Here is a 27,885-nt window from a genome sequence, read left to right on the forward strand (position 1 = left end):
CTTTAATATTTTGGACTTCGTTTAGCTTTGCCAACCATCGTATATTTTTTAGAGAAATTTTCAAAATCACTTACTGGTTCATAATAAAAATATGCATACGATATGAATTTTTTCACTAAGATAGTGAACTTTGTAAAGCCGCGTGTGTATTAATTTCCTGTGCATAATGTTACTCATATTTGCCCGAATATGAATACTCATTTTCTTAAAATGGACTCAAGCATTGAATTTTGATCAATTATAAATGATATTTGGTTACTACACATCCGTATTTGTTTGGATTCAAGTCAAATCTGACTCCGACCGGATCCAGGGTCCGGTAAAGGTCAGAAAATATTATCCGACCCGTTTACTGTTCCCAGCTTAATAAGGCTCCGCAAGACGCGCGCGCGCGAAATTGTTGAGGGTGCGCACGTGTGGGTTTTAAAAGTTCTCACGTGCGACCATCCTCAACACTAACCCCACTCTCAACCTCCCAAAACTCCCTCATTTCTCTTATTTATTTAAACCATTAAAACTCTTAAACTCTCTCTCTCTCTCTCTCTCTCTCTCTCTCCAATCGAACAGCGATACTTGCAAAGTTATTTAGCAAATTCAGTGGAGAATATATGCATTCGAAGCGGAGAATATACACATTAGACGCCATTTCTTGTGGAATATGGCTTCTTGAACCGGCGCTTCTTCTTGCAAGCCATTGCAGTGTATGTGAATTCTCTTACCTCCTGAAGCCATAGATTTTCTCTCTAAGGCTAACACTTACGCTTCTCGAAGAAGAACATATTCACATCTTTGCAGTTGCGCACGATCGAACCCGTTTTTATGGAGTATTACAATCTTGAATTGCATGTTGTTTTGTTTCTTATGAGTAAACAAGGATTCCAAGAACTTGGTGGACTATACAGTGTGGAAAGCATTTTAAGGATAGGCCGTGAATCGAGATACGCTAGAATATATTGAAGAGATTGTTACTAAATTTGCGCAGAGTGGAGTGAGAGAGGCGTAGCGGAAAGAGGTGTTCTTTAGCCCGAGGCAATGTGGGAGGATTACGGGGGTTACGCTTCAGAGATAGATAGATACCTCCGAGATGTGGAGGTTCGTGGTCGATCTTTCAGTTTGTTGCAGCCGGGGTTTTGTCTTACAGAGTTCTTGATCCGATTTGGTTATTTGGTTCTTGGCTATTGCGGTGGCAATGTTTTCTAGACGGAGGAGAGGAGAATGCCGCGAGCGGACTATTTAAAGACGGTTCAAACGGAGGTGACAGCTTCTATGCGGGCGATTCTGGTGAACTGGTTGGTGAATTTGGCAAATGAGTTACAGTTTGCACCGGATACTCTTTACCGCGCCATATCGTACATTGATAGATTCCTATCCTTCCGTTCTATCGCTACGAAGCAGCTGCAGCTTCTTGCTGTGTCTTCGATGCTCATCGCCTCGTAAGCTCTATTCTTTTTTGTTTACTTCCATATATATATAGTTTGTTCTTGCCCTTCTTATTTCTTAATATTCAGAGCTCTCTCTCTCTCTCTCTGGTTGGTATTCAACGAACACAGAAAATATGAAGAGATAAGACATGCTACTGCCTCGCAGTTCTCCTACTATACTGATTGGGCTTACTCGACACGAGAAGTAAATTTTCTGCTCTTTTTAATTTGAATATGGTTATATTTACTTGTTTCTTTGATTCGACCGTTAGCAACATGTTGAAGTGCAGGTGGTGAATATGGAGGGAGACATACTAAAAATTCTCCAATATGAAATCGGGAATCCGACAGCGAAAACTTTCCTCAGGTAGTGGTCTTTCTGAGAAATCAAATTCGCACTTCTACAATCTCATTCTTTCATTTCTCTCTTTCTGATGAAATTACAGGAATCTCATTCTGGAAATTATGAAACAATCACATAGAGAAAACTTAGTTATTTGAACCTTCTTAATTCTTTTGATTGACTCATCCAGTAATTCATTGGCCTAACTGTAACCTATATTTCGTTACCTGTAGGCAGTTCATGATGGTCGCTCGAGAGGATGTCGAGGTAAATATTTGTTCAACTTTGGCTGTTGTATTCTGGGGCTTAAGATGCATTCTTTTTTGCTTTGTGACCTTATGATGTTTATGTTGTTTCCTACAGTACTCAAAGCTACTGTTGGAGTTTCTTGCGAATTACCTTGCTGAGTTAACCTTACTCGACTACGGTTGCATTGGCTTCTTACCATCAATTGTCGCTGCTTCAGCCGTTTTCCTCGCGAGGTTCACCATTAAGCCAAAAAGACATCCCTGGGTGAGAACAAGAAGTTCATTTACCAAAAAATACGGCTTCTGATTGAAGTTTTTATTCACGAAAACAAAGGCTTTTCTTTGAAATAGAGCTCTATGCGATTCTCATGCTCCTCTCCCCCTTCTCTACAGAGCAAACAGTTGGCGAAGTATACGGAGTATGCGGCGCCTGATTTAAAGGACTGCGTCACAGCTGTACATTATTTGCAGTTGAATAATGGATTTTCGTTAGCGAACATCCCAGAAAAGTACAAGGATCACACTGTAATTTCTTTGCCGCCTTCTTTCTTTTTGTTAACTACGATTTGTAACCGTAAACATGGCTCGTCTTGTTTGATCTTATTTGGTTGAATGCCTTGTACTTATCTTTTCGCGACAGTTCAAATGCGTCTCCAGTTTGACATCTCCTGAAGAAATTCCTGCACTGTATTTTGATTACACTAAAGAAGAAGAAGAAGAAGAAGAAGAAGAAGATGAGGAAGATGAGGAAAGTAGAGAAGAGGAAGAAGAGGAGGAAGAAGAAGATGATGAGGAAGATGAGGAAGGGGAAGGGGAAGAATATGAAGTATATGAAGAAGAATATGAAGAATATGAAGAAGAGATTAACTTTCCACCCTCAAAAAAACGAAGTTGATATTAAGATTTCTGTAAAAGCATTAGATGTGTTGCTCCAACTACTAATGCTACTTAAATTTTGGAGCCTGGGAAGAAATGATTTTCTATTTCACCTCCTAACATTGGAGGTGATTAATGCTCCATGAAATAGAGAAGTGTCAACATTACAGTGATCTCAGGATATGCAGGATTTGTAAGATCTGTCTACTGCCGTCGGAGTTCCGAACTTACCTAGGCGATTCTTTGCACTAATGTAAAGAACAACCGCAATTGGCTTTGACACGAGGCGATTTTAACGTAGTTTGAGAGACTACTGCATCATGAAACTTATGGCAAGATTTTGCCGCCGTTAATTTTGTATGATTTCGAAACTTTTAGGTTGTTTTCCCCCTGCTGTTGTAAGTTTGAGTCAGATAAAAAGTTGATTAAGTGTGAACTGCACATAATTGATAAGCCCACTTAAAAGGGATTTCGGTTGAATTTTTATCACAGCGAGTAACCGAAACAAGGACATGAAATGACAAATGATGTTATTTGTGTTGTTTTAGTCTTTATGAGTTACATTTCTCAAAATCAACCACTTGTTCTTAATATATCATGTTTAAGGAGAGGTTCGCCGCTGAGCAGAAAAGATAAAGTTAGGGGCTCTGGCCATGCCGAACGCCACTTCCGTTCACCGTGCCAAATCCAGTGCAGTGGAAAGTTCAGCTAGCAGAAAAATTTAAAACTTCAATTACGGCGAAAAGCGTGAATAAGATCCTATCTTCAAATTTGAGTTGTATCGAGATATTTAATGAAAAGTTACTCGTGTTAGATTGTTTTGATATTGTAATAAATAAGATTGCATCAATGCGAAATAATTTGTTTATGTATATGAAAATAATTTGGAAGGTATTCCAAATTTGCAATTCCATAAAATATAGGGGAAAAAAGCTAGCTTTTGCAATGGTGTAAAAAATTATAATACGTTATCCAAACAGTACAAATCAGACTAAAATATTCTGGAGAATTCAACTAATCTATTACAACGGAAATATAAAACATTCTGGAGTATTCAACCAATCTGTGAACCAAACGAATAAAACATTTCGCTCTGTACACTACAGAATTGTTGTGTAATACTCGCAAATAACTATCCTATCAAACCATTTTCCGTCAAACATTAATCATACTACTAAACTGCCGACATAGACATTGCCTACTCAAAATATCATTCAAAAAGTATACCATATCAAATCAAAAAGTTTAAAAACATACAGATTTGATCAAAACTATGAACTGCTTTAAACCAGTTATCCAACCTTTCACAATTTTAATTCTACTACCCAACTAGTCAATTTACCTGATTTGAGTTAGTCAATAATTTTTTAACTTCAAAATTTAAGCTAATTATTTATTTCAATAAATTTATAATGACAAGAATTGCATAAAATATACTAATTAAATCTATAAAAATAAAAGACACATTCAAATTTTAAAGCAACGTATTATTGACTAAAATCAAACAAATTAAAAGGTTGGGTAGCAAAATCAAATTTTTCAAAATTTTGGTAGTCAATTCAAAATGGTCCATAGTTCAGCTAAATTCTGTACGTTTTTCGAATAAAAAACAACAAAACTTATGACTTCAAAACAACATAGCCTAACTCATTACTACTAATTGCATGGCACATAAATAAAGTTAAAAATGCTACTTAATTGGGCATAATGAAGATTCCGGATAATATTACCATAAATTACAACAGAGATAGATGAAACTAGCTGAGTTACTTTCATTATTAATTCGCAGCGCTGTAAGCAACATCAGCTGAAGAAGTGTCCATGTCATTCAAGCCTAGCTCTTCATTCTGCTCCCAACTCCTCTCATACTCCTCACCTGAGAATTACCAAAATCACGTCAAAAACATTTGCAAGAACACCATCAGAAGCACCAATAACATGCGCTGCTTTTCGCAGCAGAATAGAAAGCTTAGTTCCTCTCTAGTTGAGAAGCATAAAAACTGAAGAAGAATAAAAACAGCAAAGATATGCCCAAGTAGTAATTGCTACTCTTTAAGATTCTATTGTAAGTGTTCAAGATTTAGGTAATGTTTGGTTCTAGGATTCCTATCCAGAGAGAAGTAGATAAATGTCCTACATGAGAATTCCAGATCAAGGTGTTGGTGGATAGTAAAGTTTGCTAAAATAATAGAATACTTATTGAGGATAGCATTTCCACCCTACCTCATGAAACTGCTATGCCTAGGGATTGACATTTTATCGAAAACTAGGGTACTTACCGCTACCCTATTTTATCAAAACTATGAACTATTTTAAACCAGTTATCCAACCTTTCACAATTTTAATTCTACTACCCAACTATTTTATGAATTGACATTTTATTGAAAACTAGGGTACTTACCGCTACCCCAACTCTCAATCTGACACTATCTAACACTCATTAGGCATCCTTAATGGTTGTTGGGCTCATGTATTTTTAGAGTATTTCTTTAGGTGAATATCTAAAAACCTTCCTAAACTGCAATATTTAAAGACCTTACTAAACTGCAATTTGTAATGGCTGAAACCTTTTACGCAACTACCTAACCATTCATTTAATTTTAGCCAATTCCATCAAAATTTGTAAGTAATTAGTGGCATGGCCCAAAAAAGTAATCCACATTCTGTTACGGGAATATTCCGCTAAATTACAGGATATTTCATTAAAAGAAGTTGAAAATACGTTCAAATTCTAATCAGAGATGTTGTTAAATCAAACCAACTGAAAGATTACGCACTGAAATCAATTTTTCAAACTTCAGGTAGTCATTTCGATACACACTATAATTCAGGGAAGTTTTTTTTTTTGTTCTTTAACTTTACTTTGACCTTGTTAAAAACAAATGAGAAGGAGTGGCAAACTTACTTCTTAACTGAGTATCATCTTCTATGGCATCTGTAGCCGGAGAAATAAATGAACCCGCCAATGGATCATCAATAATCAAAGTCCAAGGCTCTTCCAGGCTTAAGAGCTGTGTAACATAAAATGTCAATTCACAGGAAAATAATAAAAAGTGGGCAGTACTATTCTAGTCAGGATCAAAATCTCTAAGCAGAAGAAATATGGAAAATTAACTAAGGGATATCAATGACTTAAATGCTGTTGGATGTGAAACCTTATCGACACCAGCTCCCCATAACCAATCTACTATTACCGGGCTTACTTATATAGTAGTTACTGCTTCAGAAAATTCCCCAACTCCCGAAAATGCTTAAGAAATCAATAAATTCAAATTTAACCAATAATTAATTAAACTATTAAAGTGAGCAATCAGTTGTTTAAGTTTTTAACGTGGCATTGCACAGAGATATGGGTCAAACATACCTTAGTTAGCCTCAATTTAAAGTCCTCCCATTTTAGCCGTTTCCAGTCATCAGTACTATCACCCAAGCTAAATCCATGTACTCTCTCCAAACCTGCAATATAATATAGAATATACAATTTTCTACAGCACTAGATGAACGGCAAATATTATACATTCTATCTGAAGAAATATAATGTTGTGCAACAAACAAGAAAGTTTACATAGAAAAGAAGAGGTACACTTACTTTCACTAATTTTAGCAATCAAACCTTCAACCGTCGTGACAAGCCCACCTAATGTGCCACTTGCAAGCTCCAAGTCAAGCTCAGGAACTTTTACACCTGCAGAATCTGACTGCAAAGAGCAACAGCAATGGCAAAAACAGAAGCAATTAACTACCTGTCAGCTGAAGCTTTTGAATTCATCTAAGTGAGAATCACTTAGGCTGTTAAAACTAATATAAAAAAACTAATGAAAAATGTTTAGAAGAAAAGATCTTTGCACACACAAATTCAAATAAATTTAACTATAGCTTGAACTTAGGGCATAGAATTGAAGAAGGAAGCTTAGAGTTGTACAGAAGTAGGATAATGCACAAAAAAAGGAATTCAAAAGTCAAGCAACAAGCCATGGTTAAAGGGGCTTGATAAGATAATATCAATTGCATCCAGCCATTGAGCTGTTACAAGTACAGACGAATGAAATAAGAAATAGATATAGTTGAGATTGTTAAGTCTCCAATTCATATCTGAATAGATATCATGTCAGAAGGGAGAACAAACCTTTATAACATCCCGGGTAAGGTCTTTGACATTCTTCACATATAAAGTGATCTTTTTCCCTCTCTTAGAAATTTCACCACCAGGCTTTAACTGTTCATAGAAAGACACGGAAGGGGGGGAGAAGGAAATCGAGAGCAGTAATTCCAAGTTCTTAAAGTTGGATACACGACCACAGGATATCATTAGTAGGATACTCTGAAAAGGTTGGAATTTTAACAAACCTCAGCACTGCGGTAGCCGCATATATCACAAGTTGTTGCCATAACAATCACCTCCCGAAAATATGGAATTTCTAGTGGCGGTTAAGGCTCCGAAGACCGTAACAACCATCAAACCAAGATGAAAGCCTGTGGTCTATAATAAATGTTTGTACAGACCAATAAATTCAAAACCTCAGCACTTGGCTGACAGAGACAACAAAGGGAATAATATGTATGTCAGCAGCATATTTAAATAAAGGTCCATTCAACAGACACAACCTCTAGAGTAGAGTCTTTTATCTTTATACCACATATGTGAATTTAGAAACTAAATAGATACACAGTAACAAGATGCATTTACCAAGGAAAATTAGAACCAAATAGCAAGACAAAACATCTAGCCAATACAAAATTTTATACACAGTGAAACCTGATAAACTCGAGGCTAAAACAGGATACTTGTAGCATAAAAGCGTGTAACACATGCAGTTCCACAAGCTCCACAAGTTGATGGCAAAGTGTCAACCTATGCATTAGAAAACAGAAAAAAGTGTAAATGCGAAAACAACTGAAGATCTCCTTGTGCACCTAAGGAGCACAAATTCCATACCTCCTCTGGCGCCGAATATCTACATAAGGCGGCAGCAACTTCTTCAGGGTTGCCCTGAGCGATTGCACGACGACCAGCAACAGCTCCAACTAAGCCATGAGGCACTACTACGATATTATTATTTGCTGAAGCACCATCATCAGCATGACCAGATTCGTCGGTTGCATTTGGTTCAACAAGAAAACCAAGGGACGCTTGTTGCTCGCGTGTTCTCTCGTAGAACCTAATAGACAGCAATGGGTCCGATGAAGGTGCAAGCCTGTAAGATAAAAATTAATCAATGAATCAGAAATAACCAAATAGATTAGAAGTTCTAATTTTCAGGAAAAAGGTGTGTATCTACATATCAACCTGTCAAGCATAAAACAAACCAAGAACAAAATTATTCTTACGGGTTCTCTATAAAACTGTTTCCAGAAGGATCGTCAAGAATGAATGTAAAAGCGGCATTTCCTGACGCAAGAGCTCTCAGTTTTACCAAAAACTTGTCAATAGCTTCGGCCTTCTCAGGATCAACTTTCTGCAAAGTCATATGATTAACTCTACGTGTCATGAAGGCAGAGCAAACGAAACTGGAAAAACAAAACCTAGTGGTTCCTGATTGCACCTTTCGTTCATCTTGAAGGGCTTGCAACTCATCCGCAGCACGTACAAGAATCCCTTCCACCTACAGTGTGGTAATAAAAAGCTCAGCAAAGCGTTAAAAGATATGTATATATAACAAATTATATCATTTAAAGCCTAAAGCTCCATATAATTTCCACTTAATGAACATAAGCAACAACTTTAGTAAGTGCTAAGCTTGTCTATGTCACAGGATAAATTGTTTCCCAAGTAAAATGCTTAATAGCCAAGGACCGGCTCAGCTAATTTTGTGGTAATTTCATGCTTAAACAAACTTAGTTGATTTGATTGAAGAGCATTATAAATGACGAAACTATTGGGTTACACTTTGAACTAATCTATGACGTGAACTATCCTCTTACGAGAATACAGCAACAATTAGGTGAAATCAGGGCAGAGCCCCATATTTTTAACGATAAACTAGACGAGATAAACTCTCTTAATTTTGCAGCAACTTACTAAATGTCAAAGTAATGGAATTGCAGCATGTCAAAAGTTCTAATAGATAAAGGCTCAGCATGCAACAAATTGAAAAATAAACATGGCACAGAAAAGCAGATAGCTTTACAAACTAATCTGCTACCAGTCAAACAACCAATTTTATCAAGTAAATACTTTTCAAAAAAAAAAACATTTCATAGAAAAAAGTCATAGGGGCGTTCGTGTTGCAAACCTACACATTGAAAGTGAAAATAATTACCGTAGAAAGTGTCCCACGTTGAGCCTCCGGAGGAATCTCAAAATCCAATTGTGGAATCTGCAAAAACAATTTTCCATCTTATGTTTCTATTATAAATACATTTCTAACAATCTCAATCAAAGGGAATGGTGTTGCTTCTTAATCAAAATCAAAAGGTGTGAAGTATCTATAACTAGAAAATTCAACCATTGCACTAGTACCTAACTTCAAAAGAATGGCTATTAGAAGACAGAACTGTACCTTAATAGTTGCAGAATCAGATTTGACAACTTGACGATTTAGTATCTGCAGCGACATCAGTCATTAGCAGCTCAACAAACACATTCAATGCATAATATAGTCTACCAATACGACAGATATAACCATACGAATCCATCTAAAATGCATATCATGCGCTCATGGAAAAGCAGAATCCCATGACAAAAGATTACTCTATCAAATTGTCTGACTTTAGAACTATACATTATTAGAACTTCATCTTAGAAAATTCAAAATACGAACAAGAAAACAGACGTTGCCATAACTTGAAGCAATCATCCCTATGTGAGATTGACGAGGCATCCAAAATTTTAAAATTTCTATTCACAATGCGAGAATACCTCACTTCGTCCCAACGGGACCTCCAAACGGTAGCAACATCCTTTGGGCTGTAACTGACCAGCAAACTGAACCTCGTTGTTCCTAATAAATGAAAGCAGTAACATTTAATGGAGAATAAAAAACGGAGACTACTAGGAGAAAAGGAACACCAATTAACAAGTAATGAAAAATAATAGTAATAATGATTCGAACTTGCCACCTAACAATTAATATTGTTGACACTAAATTCGGGGTATAGACAAGGCGAAGTACCTCTCATTGCAGTGGGGGCATTCAAAGGCCATCAAAACAATCTAAACAAGTCACAAAACAACACAAACATAAACCACCAATCTAACATTCATAGAAGGGTAAAGGCTCATAATTAGTAATTAATACCTCCCTAAAGTGCGGAATCCGCGTCAAGAGAAGCCTCGTTGCGCCCTGAAACCAATACAAACAACGAAAGGAGCTGTATAAAGGATCAAACGGAAGAGAATTTGAGAGGATTTAAGAGAGAAACACCATTAGAATCGAGTAGAACGAAGAGAGGATTTTAAGGACATTACATTCTCGCCACACCGCATGCAAAGGGACTCGATCTCGTTGAGCGGCGCCACTGCGGCATCGGCCTCCTCCGCCGCGGATCGGAGATCCACCACCGCGCCACCGTTCTCCATCGCCTTCCTCTTCTTCCTCTTCCTCTTCCTCTTCCTCTTCCTCTTCTTCTACTACAACCACCACCACCACCACTTACTATGAGCTCCGGATGCGCTCTCTCCTACGCGGCGAATGAACCTAGAGGTTTCTACTTTCTACAATCTACACGGAGGAGGAAGAAGAAGGCTCTGGAAGTGAAACGAAGCGCGCCGCGAATCCGCTCCGATTTGTGAAGAAACTCCGCGCGGGGTCGAGGGTTTCAACTCGGGCTTCGGCAAAATACTCTGCACGGGCGAGGCACCCGCGCGTTAATAATTGGGCTTCGTAGGATTGGCCCTTTGTGAAGATAGTGCACAAAAAAAAGTAGCCTTGGGCCCGAGGTTTCCTAATTTTAGGCCCATTTTGGCCCACAAAAGAGTATCAACGGAGTGCCCAACGGAAACTCGTTTCCCGCTGTTGCCAGTGGTTTCCAATTTACGCTAAAACGGTAAAACCCTAAACCCGCTCGTCCCCACCCCACTCCCACATCCATCTCCACAGTCCACACACGCATCTCCCTCGCCGAAGCCCTAACCCTAATCCCATCCAACAACAATGCAGGCGACGGCCTCCGCCCACCTCCACCGTGACCACCACCTCTTCTCCTCCTCATTCCTCCTACGCAGTCCCAAGCCGCGCCGCCCCCCCGCCACCGCGGTGCGCATGAGCCTCCGCGAGGACGGGCCCTCCGTGGCGGTGGTGGGCGTCACCGGCGCCGTGGGCCAGGAGTTCCTCAGCGTCCTCTCCGATCGCGACTTCCCCTACCGCAGCATCAAGATGCTCGCGAGCCGCCGCTCCGCGGGGAAGAAGCTCTCCTTCGAGGATCGGGAGTACGTGGTGGAGGAGCTCCGCCCCGAGAGCTTCGATGGCGTCGACATCGCCCTCTTCAGCGCCGGGGGCTCCATCAGCAAGGACATGGCGCCCGCCGCAGTCGAGAGGGGGGCGATCGTCGTCGACAACAGCTCGGCGTTCCGCATGGTTCCCGAGGTCCCTCTGGTTATACCGGAAGTGAATCCCGAGGCGATGGCGCATATTAGGCTCAAGGGGAGGTCGGGGAAGGGGGCGCTCATCGCCAACCCCAATTGCTCCACCATTATCTGCTTGATGGCCGCCACACCGCTGCATCGCCATGCAAAGGTCCCGCCTTTTGTCTAAAAAACAGATTTTGAATTTACAGTGAAATTACAGCAAGTTATTCTCTTCCGAATTAGATTCAGAGTGATTAATATTCATGGGTTACAATCTCCTAAATATGGAGTTTTCTTCTATGTAAACTGGAAGGTAGTATGAACACTATTAGATAGAAGCTTACACCATTTTATTATCCTATTTTTAGTGTGCTTCTCACCTTAGTAAAATTACTATTTTTAGTGACTACTATGTCTTCCTATCAACATTTCCATAGTTATCAGCTTATCATCTTTACATGGTTCTTCCTCTAATTCTTTGGCCAAGCAACATTGAAATCTAAACTCGCAGAGAAAACTTGTTGGTAGAATATGGTTAGTTTATTCCTGCTCCAGTCACTTTTAGGATTGTTATTTTTATTTGGTTAAATCTGAATTCTTCCTTTTGTCTTGCTTGGTTTCCACCAATTACGAGTTATCTACTAAATAATCATGTCTGTTAGCACGATACACATTCTTGCCATTCTTACCAAGTATTTCATTAACTTAAATTGAGTCGCCTGGAATATTCCTTCTGCCAATCCGGCAGGCTCATCCCTTTTTACGCTTTTTGCCCAGTGTCGATAGAATGTTTAATGTAGAACTTTCGCTTCACCTGTGAGCTTGACTTTATGCTCCTCGCAGGTGGTGAGAATGGTTGTTAGTACCTATCAAGCAGCGAGTGGTGCTGGTGCTGCAGCAATGGAAGAGCTCGAGCTACAGACCCGTGAGGTAGTGTATTTATTCTATCTTATTTCTCTATGCTTGAGGTTTCCCTGGACTAAACAGCTTTTCGATTGATACTCTTGTGTTCTCTCTTGAATAGGTCTTGGATGGCAAGCAACCAACTTGTAAAATCTTTAGGCAACAGGTTCTTCTTTCATATCTGTGTTGCCTTGGTTGAACAGTTTATCCATTTTTCTATTGACACCAAACTTGAGTGGCTAATCTCTATTTATGCAGTATGCTTTCAACCTGTTCTCACATAATGCACCAGTTCAAGCAAATGGGTATAATGAGGAAGAGATGAAATTGGTGAAGGAGACTAGGAAAATCTGGGTAACTATTTCTGAAAAATTTTGTATTTGCAGGCTGTTATTACAGGGTAATAAAATTCCTAGAAAGTTTGGAAAAGATGACTCTTAGGATTGTTTCTGTGTATTTATATATCCGTATAGATGCATTACATTGGACCCTCTAGTATTCTTTGAAGATGGATGTCGACATACTTGTTACCTTGAATCATAACTTTTGTAGAATGACACGGATGTCAAGGTGACTGCAACTTGTATACGGGTACCTGTAATGCGTGCCCATGCGGAGAGTGTGAATCTTCAATTTGAGAAGCCGCTTGATGAGGTTAGTATAGAAACTTCGTCTGTTCTTAGATTTGAATAAATTCAGCGATTAGTAAAAGTTTCATGCCATGCATTCGACAATAATTGAGCTGAAAGTTTTATGTTTTCGTATGCAAGCATGTAGCTTCATTTTTATGATTCATCAATACAGGTCTAAAGTGACTTAAATATGCTTTTCTGCCATTCATTTGTATGATTTATATTTCGTTTGGTCTCCATCATTTCTCATCAGCTGTTATTAGCCTTTCAAACCACAAAAATAGTTATTGGATCGTGCATCAAAAGAAAATATATCAAACTGATGGCATGTGATTCTATGGTAGTGTTATGATATATATTTATAATTTCAAGAGCTTTACCCCTAAAATTACGCTGGTGCTTAGAAGCGCTAATTATTGTTGTTTCAAGTTACTTTATCTCTGTGGGTTTATCACCATTTTGTTTAGCTCCATCGTGTCCTTTGTCATGGCATCCTTGGCATGCTGCACGGTCAATGGCAGAACTAATGTTTCTACTCTAAATATACTTGGCTTATGGCCTAATTGCACTTTTTCAGTCCAATAATACCCCCTAAAGGAATGAATTGTGCCTTTTACTCATCAGATCTGCACTTGAGAATCGTGCTCTTTTGTACTTTTTTGGACGAGGTTTTGGTTCTTGCTTGCATTTATGTGCTACTTCATTTCCTTAATTTTTTTTCTTTACTTTAAAACGATACTCTTACATATTTAAATTGTTAATATATTCACTTCCTTATTGTGAAGGATACTGCAAGGCAGATATTGAAGGAAGCTGCTGGCGTGGTAGTCATTGACGATCGTGCATCTAATCACTTTCCTACACCTTTGGAGGTTATCTTGTTAACAATCATTCTTTAAATTTTGCGGTAGATGCTTGTTTCGCCTGGCTTTTGAACAAATTCTCTTCACTAGTAGAAGCCAGACATTAGGTAGATCTAGATCTAGCTAACACTGTAATAAGCAGAAAATAGTTTCTTAAGCCCGAAAGCCACTTGTTTCTAGCTTAAGTATAAAGTTGTGGGATTATAATCTGAAGCTATTAGGGGTTTCTGCATACTCAAATAACCCTCTGCAAATGCTTCATACGGGCCAAATAGGTCCCAAGCATCTTTAGTCAGGAAAAGGATAACCATCACCACACAAACAAGGATGACGTAGCAAAAACATCGTAAGTGAGGAGATAATTTCTTTGCATGCAGGTATCAAACAAGGACGATGTAGCAGTCGGCAGGATACGCCAAGACTTTTCTCAAGATGGCAACCTTGGGTAAGTATTTTCCGAATTGTCAATTTTAAACCATCACAACTGCTTGTTTATTTGGTTTCTTAGGTTAAAGCTAGGCACTTTTTTGTTATTATTTCTTAACGGAGGGGGTGCTAACTTTGTGAGGAAACATAATTGCCACAGGTTGGACATCTTTGTCTGTGGAGATCAGATACGCAAAGGTGCTGCACTCAATGCGATACAGATTGCTGAATTGTTGCTTCAATAGCCATCGTCTATCCACTTCTGTGTGATTGTGCATTGTTTTTTGGTTTCCATTTTTGAGATAGAGGCAAAATTTGGGTTCGGGTGTGGTTTAATCTTGTATCATGCAATCATCTAGCGGGAGTTAGCAAATTTTGATGGAATACTTCATAATTTGTTGGGTTGATAAGTAAATTATCTGTACTGTACTACTGTTAGATTAAAAGATAACTGATTTTATTTATAAATTGCCTCCGAGCACGAAGCTCTGGCACTATTGCATTCATTCGCCAGGATGGTTGATTGCAGTGTAACACACAAGAAAGCCTTGCCTTGTTCACTTATTATTAATTAGTTTCTCTGCTTCAAAAAATAAAAACAAAGTAGTGAGGCTTTGCTATACTGAAATGCTGATACCCTGATATGAGTCAGTTTCATTTTTCCTGCAGTGGGTGGTTGGTGCAAGTATTTATTGCTGATGCTTTTCTAAGCAGTTAAATGTATTTATGAAGATGCTCCAGCAGGTTTCTGAATAGTATCCTCAAGGTCAAAAGGTAGAGGCAGTAAAAGTAAAGATTGTAACTCGAATTACAGTACATAAACTAAAGAGAGTGGTGCTTTTCTCTTCATTAGTGCAGAACCGAAAGTGGAAATGCACAGTGGAGTCATCCAAGCAAGAGCACATGTGACATGATCTCTGCATCTTCTGCATTTGAAATTAGAGGTGCGAGTAAAAGAGCCAAATGATGAAGCTCGCATGGAGCCTTTTTCTTAGTGCTACAGCTGTTCATTCATGAGCATGCATTTATTTTTACTCTCTTCGACTGCTACATTATGTTGGTCCGTATACGATCGTTGCTATTCATAGCTTTCAAACGAACTGTACGTAAGCTTCTGTACGCGAAGCTGCAGAAAAGTTCTAGAAGGTCTGAGAAATTGAAGTTGCCAGCTAGCTAGAAATGAATTTTCTAGTCAGAACCCTTTACATTTTTTTCTTTTTCTTTTTCAATTCAATTTAAATTAATCTTTTCCAATTAATGTGTCGAAATATATAACTTAGCTGTAAAAAGTTTAGATTAATTAGCCGCAGGATAGCGTTCAACCATTTCGCTCAGAGCTTCGTTTACAAAAAAAAATAAAAAATAAAAAATAAAAAAATGGAGTACTGGGAAAAGAATAGAGTGACACGTGGCAAGGATCAAAGGGCGCTTCTCCCTCTCGAAGGACTTTAATTAATTTTGCTATTAAATATACAAAAATATTTGTAAAGGCAAACATGAAGTAAATTGATCACCCTGGTTCTTTAAAGCTAACGCTGCACAAACTATTTTCGAAAAGATTACACTGAAAAAATGAAGCTTACAAATTTAACCATGTGAAAATTCAAATTAAGACCATTTTGAATTACAATAGGAAGCAGATAAATTGTGCAAAATGCTACTTAATTAATAGATGAAACGAACATAAATAAATTACATATTACAATACACCATCCCCACGCATATTTCGCTCCCACAAACACGCAAAACCAGTAACACTCACCTCTCTCAACCTATAATACATACCATTATTGAAAAACCATGCATGCAAAATGCGCGCGTACGTACGTTTATTTGGATCACAAGATATATAAATACAACTATTTACTGCGTACATAGATAAAATCGCGAATTCATTCATATATATGTATATAATGGTTCTAAGATGCTGATTATTCAGGGGCACTTGGACCTGCGGCGGAGGCCGGTGCCGGTGTACTTGTCGCGGTAGCAGGGGCACTCGTCTTTGTTGCCGTACGTCCCCGACGGCACGCAATTGCACTCGGCGCAGCACAGCCCGCAGTACCTCAGGCACCGATCCTGCACGCTCGCCTTCGAGCACCTCACCTTGCACTTGCCGTCGCAAAATGCTACACCATGCATCCAACAAAACATATAAGGTAAACTTCATATACCGTTCCTATAATTTCGCATTTTCTCACTTTAATATTCTGTAATTTAAAGTGTATGAATTTAGTCCTGTAGTTTTATTTTTATCTTTTCGTCAGTTTTTTCATTAATATTTTGTTAAATTATATACAAAAAACTTCAGATACTCCACCTAGATTCATTGAATATTCACTTTAGTACCCTTTAGTTTTAACTTTGTCATCAATTTAACGAAAAAAATTAGTAAAATCGATAATAAAAAGATAAAAATAAAATCACATGATACTAAATTGATACAATTTAAACTATAGAGTATTAAAGTAAGAAAGTGTGAAACCATAAGGACGGTATTTTGAAGTTTTTCTAAATATATATATATAGGGCTTAGTTCAAGAGTGTGTGTGTATATATATAAACCAAAATAATTGTCGTGTCTGTTTAGCCTTATTTTTACTTTTCATCTTAGAAGTAAGTACATGTAATAAATAATAACTCTAGATCTTCTGTTGTGACTTGTGAGTAGCAGTAAGGAAAAGGGAAAGTAATTTTGAAATCTGAAAGTAGAAACTCTGAAGTAGATTCTCTCAAAATTACTTCATGCATCAACAATACTACAATCTATATATTATAGAACCAAACAGCCCCAAGACTATTTTAGGTAAAGTGTACCCTAACTTTTTGAAACAACTCTCTATTTTTACCATAAAAACAAGAGCAAAATCAAAAGAACACAAATTTCAAGCTTTTGCTTTTAGTGCATGAAGAAACAAGATTATAAAAATAAATATTAGTGCTTCTTCGAACAGCACACACTATGAGTCATTTTACATGCAAGTGAAATTGGCATCTCTACCTGAGCCAGCCATGGAGGTTTGGAGGTAAGATGAGGCCAACAGTAGGAGGAGGAGGAGAAAAGCCAAGGTGGTGGTGGTGGTGATGTAAAGGGGCTTCATCTTCTCTGTTGCCAACTTTGTGTTATGTGTAGCTCTTTTAGTGTAGTGATGTGTGTTTTTTGGAGTGGGTGGGGTGGGGGTTATTTATAGGGGAGAGGAATGAGACTTGTTAGGAGAGGTTTGGTTTGGTGAGGAGACTAATAGTTAGTAATGGAAGGACTATAATGAACCCCATGACTCACATGAGCTGGCATCCATAAGGGCACAAGAAACCTTTTTTGGAATTAATAGATGAGATGGGGCCATGATGTTATTGCAGGTGTATATATGGCACCACCACCGGTATGGGGGTACTGGTGAATTACAAGTTTAAACCTGGTTCACCACATCATATGTCGACCTTTTTTTTTTTTTTTTTTTTCTCGCGTACTTTAATCTTTGGCATTCGATAACTTATACTTTAATCTAAATTATTTAGTACTATTTGTTTCTAGAATGATGGGAATCAAAATAATGCTAGAGCGATTTGAATAGGGGTGACTCTTATTATTCATAATATGAGCAATTTAAAATCTGTGGTTAGAAAAAGTTTTAAAAATTTTATATACCATATCATTAAATAATAAAATGAATACTGACTCACTCAGCTTATATATATATCTAATCGACGCACAATAGCATATTATTTTTCCAATCAAATTCTTCTGAGTTGTTTGTTTGGAAAAGTTTTCTTTTTTTTTTTTGCATATATTTTTTGAGCATATAGTGATGTGTGAAAAATGACTTAGGCCGGTTCACGGCTGACGTGGTGGACAACATCCATGCAAAATTTAGTCCTTAGGGGGGGCAAGGGAACGGGCCGGTGCATGAAATGAAAGCAGTGGTGAAATGTACTGCGTCCAACATCGCTTTGCTTGCAATATTAATTCCTCCTTGGAAAGCGTTATTCATTGCGTGCCCGAGAATTTAGCCTTTTTATTTTTTTTCTTTTTTCTTAAAAAAAAAAAAAAACTCACAAACAGGTTGAGAGTTGGTGGTGGTGCACGTGCGAGGATCTGCTTTCGCGATCATGCGGTTTCTCCTCCGAAGAGAAAACTAAGGGCGATAATAATAATTTTTAACTAAAATTTATGTTTTATACAAAAGTATTTTTATATCTAATTAAAGTTTTTTATTATCTCTTATATATATAGGACACAATGGTAGGGTTTAGTCACCATAGTTCTTTAAAGTGGGCATGCCATGCATGCACGGGGGTGAATTCCTAGTCCCATGTGAATGTGTCTCACCGCTTCGGAGTTAACATTCCATTTGATGCGTTGTAGGTCATTTTACTCTGCAACAGATCGGTCTATGTTTTGGCTTATAGCGCTTGTTTGTTTGCTCTTGTTTGTTTTTTTCCCTTTTATTTGAGAAGTTAAAGGGTGGTGTATGAAGATATAGTTTTGAAATTTTGAAATTAAAAACATTTTGGGTAGAAAAGGGTTTTTTTTATTTATTATTGAGAGATTGAGATTGATAATATGCTATTCGTTTAGTTCTTTTTTTTTAATAATAAACTTATTTTAAAAATATAAAATAATTAATTTTTAAACTTTGAAATTTCGAGTACCAACCATCAAATTAATAATTTTTCACCTGCGTTAGGAATAGTCGATTTAATGTGGACTAGTTGGTAATTCAAAATAAGATAAGATACTTGCTACAAAATAAGAGGTTTTGGATCCAATTCGAAATCACACTACTCTAGGATTTGATGTTCCAGGGTTAGAGAGAGTCTAAGGACTACATCAGAAAAGAAAAGAGAGTTTTCTACATAATTTTATTTACTCAATAAATAACAATTTACTTCACAAAAATAAAGTCGCGTACAAAATATGAAAAAATTAATGTGAAATATTTTGCCTTGGATAGAACTGTGCTGGGAACAAGTCGGGCCGTGGACCGAAAACATAGCCAGAGTCGGCACATTGTGACCTGAATCTGTATCCGTGCCGTGCCGTGCCGTGCCGTGCCGGGCAACCTCAGAGCACAACCAGGCCCAGAAAAATGTGGATCCATCTTATACCGGAGTTTCAAATGGATATGTGGCCCAAATTTGAATTACTAATGGGCCGGATCCATTAAGGCCATCCCACCACATGAAACTGTTCTTCCAAACGATCTAACAAGCCCATTTATGTTACAACCCACATGGGCTCGCCTCGGAGATGGAGCCATGCATGGGCTCACGTGATTTACGTTTTCTCTTGCTGAAAACGTGATTTGCTCTTACACCAATTGTTGGAAAGAGAGGAATATTATAGTGAGTTAAACTAAAAATTTTATTAAATATTATTATACTAAATTTCAGTGATGGATAATTTTTCGAATAAATCAAAATCTTAATAGCAATAATTGAACAAGATTTAAACTTACCTTCTATGTCTGACTAACAAAATATTAAGAGATAAAATTGACAGAAATAAATCTAAACTTATCAAAAAAATTTGAGTTACTTATTAACATTTTTTTTTAAATATATAATGGTGAAAAGCGAAGCAGCAGCTGAATTAAGCTCTATATCAGAGGTAGGATCTATAGTATCATACTTGCACGGTTGCACCATATTATCAGTAACAAATCAACTATGTGTCTCTCAGTGAGAGAAAAATATAAAAAAAATATGAAATTGGTGAACCTAAGGAGAACAATCCTATTATCTACTACTACTACAGCCATGCGTACGGACACCATATATTGTCTACATTTGTTCTTCGGGTTTAAGTAGCCCACAGGATTTGTACCTCAAGACCACACTTTATTGAAAGAGTACTAGCTAAAGAGTCCTACTTAATTATATACTTTTAAAAATACGATAGCCTTTGTACTATCAGATCGTTATTGGTATTGAAACTTTCGAATCGACAACCAGATTCGTTAGATTTGATCTAAAATATTAAAAATTTTTAAAAAATAAATTTTATGTTTTTCCAAAATTATTTATTAAATGACCGAAATGACTCAAAATGAAATATAACGATGTCAATCGTTAATTCGGAAGTTCGAGTTTCGAAAACGACTTGATATTATGGAGGCCTTTGTGTTTCTTAAAATACACAAGCCTAGCTCACTAGACAGCATTCAAGAAGCTAAGGACTTTTCTTTTGTTGTTATTGTTGTTATTAATTGTTTTTTTTTTTTTTTTTTTTGAGAGAGATAGGTAGCACGCAATTGTTGCTGTTGTTGTTGTTGTGAGGTACACATTTGTGAGATGCACACGGGGTTTCAAACCTTCAACCTTTATTTTTTTTGCATCAATTTTATGTATAAATACATTTTATATACTGCATCTATAAAATTTTATAGCGAAAACTCAAAATTAGAATCCAATTGGTTCTGATGGATCGAGCCCGACAAAGTCCAGTGTTTTCCTAATCATCTTAATTATAGTTTTTGAATTTTTTTTAAAAAATTGATAGGAGAGATAGGCTGTGAATAATTTCTTTACTCGAAGAAACAACATCAATGATCGATGCTTGAACTATATACAAACATATTCTAGTAATCATATTATCTCACTGATCGTCCCTAGAGCAAGTGACAAAGGGTTTGATAGTTAGTACTTAAGACCCAAATTCGAATCCTAGTTGATTCGCATTTTCAACTAAGTTTATTTCTAAATGGAATAAACGAAGCGGGTAGCGTGTTACCTATCTCTCTCTCTAAAAAAAAAAAAAAAGAAGTAATCATATTATCTCCTACGACTAAACTAATTTTCACACTCAGAGAAGTAGAAAACAACTTTTAAAATTTATGCTTTTATCAAATTACTAAGAAAAAAGATTTTACTTACCAATAGAAATTGATTAACAGAATTGAATGAAACAGCACTTTTTAGAAAAGCTCTTGCCAATTAAGCCCAACCCAACCCAGCAAACCTTACAATAATATAAAGCGATCACCAGTAAACAGTACTACTGCACTGTGAATCTACTGTTATGAAAGGCACTGAATCTCCAAAAAGAAAAGTGGAATCTCTAACAACATCTCCCCTCCAATATTGCTTCCAACTCAAGCATCATAAAAGGTGAAAGCTATAGATGGAGAGAAAAGATACACATAGCAAACACTCTTTTAATAACAACCAACAGGAGGGTAGTGTGATTTATGAACAATGGTCCTCAGACACACAACCTCTCCCTATCTCATCTCTCCCCTTTACCTTTGCCCACCTTTCCCTTTTCTGGCACTGTCTCCTCGTGGCCGGAATTCACACTAAACAGCGAGCGAGCTATTACCTAAAAAATTGATATTACAATAAACTTGTTCAAAAGTTATCGTAATACTCTTATTTATGTGCGTGCGTGATGAACATATATTAAGTAAATCATGTCGTGTATATATATGCATGCATTAGGGAAAGAGATAATGCATGGAATAACACACTAGATTCCGAATTAGAACTGGCTCCCATATTAAAATATTTGAAGTTAATTTTCACTTCATAAATTATTCTATTCACAGAGAGAGAGAGAGAGAGAGAGAGAGATCTCCAAATGCGTGGAAAAGGGTGCAACAGGGTGGTCTCAGCTCTCAAGGGGAAAAAAAGCTAACAGTGGGTATCTGATCCCCAACAGTATACCATATGGTCATGTAACAACTAACAAGTGGAAGTGCTTTAAAGGAGGACGCATGGCCATTAATCCCTGGGCTCTTCCTTCCCTGCTGTAATGTGCGGGAGGTGTTGATAAGGATCCCTAGAACTCTTTTGGGTTGGATTCCCGAGGCCAAGAGATCGATTGGGATATATACATTGTTGAAACACCAAACAAAATTAACTTAGGATAAGAGGAATTTGGTTACCACCACTGTATGGCACAGTTAATTGATATATGTATATATAGAGTTCGGCTATTATATTCTTATGAGTACGATCAATCTCGTATTTATAAGTCGTTTTCAACGATAAAACTTATGAATCGACGATCCATATCGTTAAATATTATCTAGAGTATTTAAAATTTCTAAAAATTAAATTTTATAATTTTTCGACATCATTTATCTTCTATTAATTTTTGTGATTGTGATTCAACTTCTCATGTCAATGGGAAAGCTGGTGTTGGTTACGATCTACAGGCACTAATTGGGAGGATTAAGTTACTCTCCATGCACTTAGGCCACGTGAATAAATATCAAACTATAGCTGTTTGGGTAGCTGAGGAGTGTAAAATCTCGACTAATTAAGCTTGATTGTGTACGCATGCTTTGGTTATATATATATATATATAGGGTCCGGCTACTATACTATTATGAGTACGATCGCCCTCGTACTCATAAGTTGTTTTCGATGATAAAGCTTCCGAATTGACGATCCACACCGTTAAACGTTATTTACAGCATTTAAAACTTCTAGAAATCAAATTTTATAATTTTTTGACATCATTTACTTTACGATCAAGAGGTCACAAATTTGACAATTTTTAACGGCCGGTATGAGATACTTGCTAGTTTAACGGTGTAAAAGAATCGGAAGTTGTTGAATTTTTGATAGAAAATTCTATTCACTACATAGATAAAGATCAATAACTCCGATCTTGATTCGAAGGATCCGATCATTCTTTTTTAGGACGTCGTTCGATTTTGACCATTCATTTTATGCCCACTTGATGGACTTTATTATGATTTTGAAAATTTACGAAATTTATTTTCTAGAAATTTCAAATACTCTAGATCATATTTAATGGAGTGAATCGTCGATTCGGAAGCTCCATCATTGGAAACAACTTATGAGTACGAGGGCTCCAATACTCATAATAGTATAGTAGCCATGGCCATATATATATATATATATATATATATAGAGAGAGAGAGAGAGAGAGAGAGAGAGAGAGAGAGAGAGAGAGAGAGAGAGAGAGAGATAAAATGTATAGAAACCTCTCAAGTATAGGCCATTAATTTGAGATCAACTCAAATGATTTTGATTGACATTTTCTTAACTTTTGAATATTTACTTTGAGCTATCTAATTTATCTAGTCAATTCCTTTAAGTTTAAATATCTTTATTAACTTTAACTATTAAACATTAATTCCGTCCACTCACTTTCATACCTAATTCTGAAATTTGGAAACATAAAGTATGATTATAAAGTTGAAAACTGCACCATTCTGAAATGACCAATCGTGGAAGGGGCTCTACAGTTCACACATGATCCTTTTTCTTAAAATAAAAATAAATCTATAATTAAAGAGGACCCGAATAAATTTATTGTGCTCCGGGGATCGCGCCGTGGTGCAGAGGGGAACGAGGCAAATTAAGTTGGGCCCAATCTCTTGACAATGACCCTTGCAGGTCAATGATGGGTCCAATTTGGTTCCGGTTAGGTGCGTGCATGTGCATTGGTCCACCATGCATAAATCTAAGTTGAGCCACGTAGTCACACGTGCTCCGTGTAAAGTTAAGCATTTACCTGTGATTTTCGTCGCCCAAGTTATTTAATTTAATGATTAAGACACCTAAATTTCTAAAACATGCATGGTTATAAAATTTGAGCGAGGCACTACATATAATTGGCATAAGAAGGACCAAAAGAGTAACCCCTATGAACCAAAATAAAAGATAGCCATTTAAAAATATCCAATCAAAATATATAAATATATGTACAATATTGTTAAATCAATGTCTACACTTTTTAATTAATTATGAACATTTTGTACCATATCTTTTAGGTGGTATATAAAGACTAATAGACGTAAAGTAGAATAACTTAATTATACAATATAATTATATGAGTGCGGGTGAAAAATTAAAAGTTTATTAAGTATATCAATGAGTGACAATAAAAATGTATTTTAATTCAGCAGTACGTATAAAATAGAGATGCACAAGACTAAGAACAACTTATTGGTATGTGTATCATTTTGAGTCAAATAGCTAGGATTGAGTTTTTGTTTAAACTTAAAATTTGAAATAAGATACAAGTTAAATTTAATTTTGGCACAGTGAACATATTTTGCTTTTTATATCTAGTATGTATGCTTTAAACTGGGCACTCCACTCGAGATAGTCTCAGCTACCACGGCTGAAATTTGGCACGTAGATAGAGGTCAACTGTATGGTGCAGTAACCAAAGCTTATCTTGACGTGCCAACTTAAAAAAAAAAAACAACAATAACAAGAAAACACAAGAAGAAATAGTTAAAAAAAAATAGTACTAACAAATTTGATACTCTTATATTTTCAATAAATGAATCAGGTAGCGTGTTACTTATTCTCAAAAAAAAAAAAAATTTAATACTCTTTTTTAATTACTAGAGCCAAATTATTAAATAATATCTTCTCAAATCTAGCTAGTTTATTTGTCAAAACCAAAATTGACTTTGTTTATAATGTTGCTCTTGTACACGTGGATGTGCATTAATTCTACGATATGTGTGTCACACTTCAGCATGAATCTTGTGTACTCAAAATTCTCAAATTCAACTAATTGCATCCGTGTAGTTATGTTCGTGTGCAAGGGCCAAAAAAAAAAAAAACACGAAGTTTTCAAATCAATTTCTGTAAATTTTAAAGTCTCTCAATAAATTCTCAAGGGCAAAACTATAGTAGAAAGAAATTGGTATTGTCTCAGGGACAAACCAAAATAATAGTCAGGAACAAATTTAAAAGTTGAAATAAATTATATACTTATATATATTGCATACTAACTTTTGAGCCGCAAAGAAGATATATATAATCCGTAAAATTAATCAGCAAGAAACTATTTTCACCATCTTTCCTACTTATAGCTTGTAAAATATCAGTTACTATTTGACTTTGTACAATTGTGTTTGGCATGCCATTAGTTTAAATAAATAAAAAATAAAATAAGTGCATCATTTTATACCATTTTATACCATCTTAAGATTTTGGTGGCGAACGATTGTTTCATTTTTTTAAAATTTTGTATCGGGATAAAAAATTCTGAATTCGAGTCTCGTCAAACTCTCATTATAATGATTTTCTTTCAATTAATTCAAGTTCAAATAAGATATCGCCATATCGGTCAAAATATTTCAAACCTAAATGCAAAAAAAAACATTAAATATAAGAAAGTAAAAAATATCATTTTCTAGCCATTTTAGTTTTAAAAAAAGAAAATGAATTCTTTAGTATGATTTAATAATTAGCATATACAATTTTTTTTAATACAATTTTGCATATCAAGTTAAAACATACAAATTTATATTATAATATATATATATATATATATTATTTTTTATTAGTTTAAATTTTTAGAAATAAATGATCATTCTGTATAATTCAATAATTGGTGTGTACCTTTTCGTTTTATTTTTTTTAAAAAAAAATATTTGTGCATTACATCAAGTCGAAACATAGGAATTTATATTATTTCTCTCTAATCAATGTCTTTTCATTCATCTCTGTCTCTTTCTACGCACCTGTTGTTAGCTAGTGTGGACAGTGTACTGTAGCGTGTAGACTATATGAGGAGAGAGGCATGTGAGGACAACTCGGAATGGTGTACGTATCTATCTCTCCGCAATCAGCGGCGTACGTAATTGCTTATGCTATCATTATGTTCATTATATATACAAATTATTGTATATATATATATATATATATATATATATATATAATATAATATATAATATCATCCTATCTACTACCTAGTGCATTTTATATATTGTGTTTCATATTAAACTGGTTAACTGCGTTGGTTATTTGCATAACATAATATTAAAATCAATATTTCTACATTTCCCTCCATTTTAAAGGATTTTGAGTTTATTCTGCATCTACTATTATATAATGATACGTATATTTCGATCTGTTAGTATGTCCGCATATGCACAAACAATTTAATTAACTTGGTGCATGCAAAATAAGATGTGCATACTATTTTTGTATCTATTCAGAAAAAAAAAGGTGTAAATTTCTATTGACAATATTTGTATAGTAAGTCTTACTTTTTTTAATATTAAAAACTTAAAAGGTTACGTAAACGAGTGTATAATTTATACCCTATTTTTTTGGATATATGTTAAGTCGCTTTATTTTTTCAAATAATATTTAAATCCTGTTTAGCTGCTGCTTAATTTTATTTATTTCTCGTAATTAAGTGCATTAATTAACACTCTCTCAAGCTGTTTTAGTGAATTCCAACCTAGCAAGCACTCGAAGATCTTCTCCACAAAGCAGTTCACTTGTCTCCATCTCCATTATCATACAAGCATTTTTTACTTTTTTTTTTTAGTCGAAAAGAGTGCATTTGTCAAAGTCTTCATCATGCTCCAATTATTCTAATTGCACTATTCAGTTCATATTCCATCTATCTAAAAGTCAAATTTAACTAACCTATTAGGTTTCTATCTAGCTAACCAATCTAGTAATGATCTTATATTTCTTTTTTCTTTCCAAAAAAGTAAACATTTATTTTTAGTCAATCTGCGTACCCCAAAGATCGATCTGATAATAAACAAGTTCAAATAAATATAAATGTTGAAGGCAAAGATCGAACTCACGATCTGAACAAATAAAGAAATTTAGAGTTAACTCAGATACCTTGTAGTCTTAAAGATCGATATTTTAGATTACAATCTAAAGTAGGACCATCATGCACTATGAAAGGAGGCTTATAGTAAATGAATAATTATAGAGCTAGTAGGTGCATGCATGTTCGACACCATCCGTCCGTCCCCATGCACATTCCTGCATTGCTACTCGGTGAAGCGCTATCATAAAAATGTTTCATCGCCCAAATGCTTTGCTGTAAATAACTATAGCTGAAAGAGGTGAAAGTAAGAAGCGGAGCCATTATATATGCACTACGGTTGTAGCATGGCTCATAATAGAGCTTCTCTACATGCACGTGCTACATCGCCCCCACGTCCCCTCATCGCTGTGCAATGAAGCGCTTTCGCAAAAATGGTCCACCCAACAAAGCCAAATCGCGTCCATCTGTATCGACTAATTGTATCATAAAAGATGATGGCTTTGATCGAGCTCAGCAGTTCTGTATGGACCCGACTCATATATATAACTACAAATAGTGATGGAGACGTTGGGGAGAAATTATTGCAAACGCGCAAATAGTGTACTATTGCAGGTCATAGACCACAATTTTTTTTAAACCTTATCTAATGGTCTTTAAAATTAGAATATAATTTATTGAATGCGTTTTGTAGTATTTTAAATACTTTGTCATCATCCTAAGTTGACTGGTACGATGTCTCCTTGTAGCTTTATAATTTAATTTTTATTTTACTATAAAGACACTACATATATTTTGTCATCTTATAGTTTACAAAATGTATTATTTTATTATCTTGCCATGTATAAATTATAGTATTTTTTAATCCCACCTAACAACAGATTAATTCTTAACAAAGTAAAGCTTTTTAAATGATATGGATGTTTTCCTTTAAAATACAGCTATATATAGCAAAAATTATAAACTTTTTATAGTAATTTCTAAAAAAAAATCAAATAATGTCACTCTCTACGACATTTTTTTTTGGAAATAATGAATGCTAATTAAGCTAACAAATTTTTAATTTTTTTAGTGAGTTTTTTTTTAAATAGGTGTCTTAAAAATTACAAATTAAATAATAATATGCCGTGCATAGCGTGCATGTGCGCGTAAA

General features: G+C 35.9%; 4 protein-coding genes across 4 annotated transcripts; 2 read left to right on the plus strand and 2 right to left on the minus strand.

The window, feature by feature from the left end:
- LOC109715366 (cyclin-A3-1-like) lies at window positions 1,033–2,684 on the plus strand. The gene is made up of 8 exons (XM_020240344.1): window positions 1,033–1,092; window positions 1,201–1,433; window positions 1,551–1,626; window positions 1,712–1,788; window positions 1,998–2,031; window positions 2,128–2,277; window positions 2,406–2,537; window positions 2,670–2,684. The coding sequence occupies exons 1-8, from the start codon at window positions 1,033–1,035 to the stop codon at window positions 2,682–2,684; spliced, it is 777 nt and encodes a 258-aa protein (XP_020095933.1).
- On the minus strand, window positions 4,515–10,666 carry LOC109715280 (zinc finger protein ZPR1 homolog). Its single transcript, XM_020240215.1, has 16 exons — window positions 10,297–10,666; window positions 10,127–10,171; window positions 10,001–10,041; window positions 9,748–9,829; window positions 9,389–9,433; window positions 9,149–9,205; window positions 8,432–8,491; window positions 8,217–8,344; window positions 7,825–8,083; window positions 7,674–7,740; window positions 7,236–7,306; window positions 7,015–7,104; window positions 6,478–6,586; window positions 6,253–6,344; window positions 5,794–5,899; window positions 4,515–4,764 (listed from the first exon to the last, which is right to left on the minus strand). Exons 1-16 carry the CDS (start codon window positions 10,405–10,407, stop codon window positions 4,667–4,669), a joined length of 1,461 nt encoding a protein of 486 aa, XP_020095804.1. The 5' UTR covers window positions 10,408–10,666; the 3' UTR covers window positions 4,515–4,666.
- Window positions 10,863–14,724, plus strand: LOC109715281 (aspartate-semialdehyde dehydrogenase). Its single transcript, XM_020240217.1, has 8 exons — window positions 10,863–11,563; window positions 12,238–12,324; window positions 12,419–12,463; window positions 12,556–12,651; window positions 12,850–12,951; window positions 13,715–13,801; window positions 14,170–14,237; window positions 14,379–14,724. The coding sequence occupies exons 1-8, from the start codon at window positions 10,982–10,984 to the stop codon at window positions 14,461–14,463; spliced, it is 1,152 nt and encodes a 383-aa protein (XP_020095806.1). The 5' UTR covers window positions 10,863–10,981; the 3' UTR covers window positions 14,464–14,724.
- LOC109715025 (peamaclein-like) lies at window positions 15,792–17,390 on the minus strand. Its single transcript, XM_020239807.1, has 2 exons — window positions 17,220–17,390; window positions 15,792–16,347 (listed from the first exon to the last, which is right to left on the minus strand). The coding sequence occupies exons 1-2, from the start codon at window positions 17,317–17,319 to the stop codon at window positions 16,154–16,156; spliced, it is 294 nt and encodes a 97-aa protein (XP_020095396.1). The 5' UTR covers window positions 17,320–17,390; the 3' UTR covers window positions 15,792–16,153.

This window comes from Ananas comosus, linkage group 9 (genome assembly GCF_001540865.1).
Source record: "Ananas comosus cultivar F153 linkage group 9, ASM154086v1, whole genome shotgun sequence".
Lineage (NCBI taxonomy): Eukaryota > Viridiplantae > Streptophyta > Magnoliopsida > Poales > Bromeliaceae > Ananas > Ananas comosus.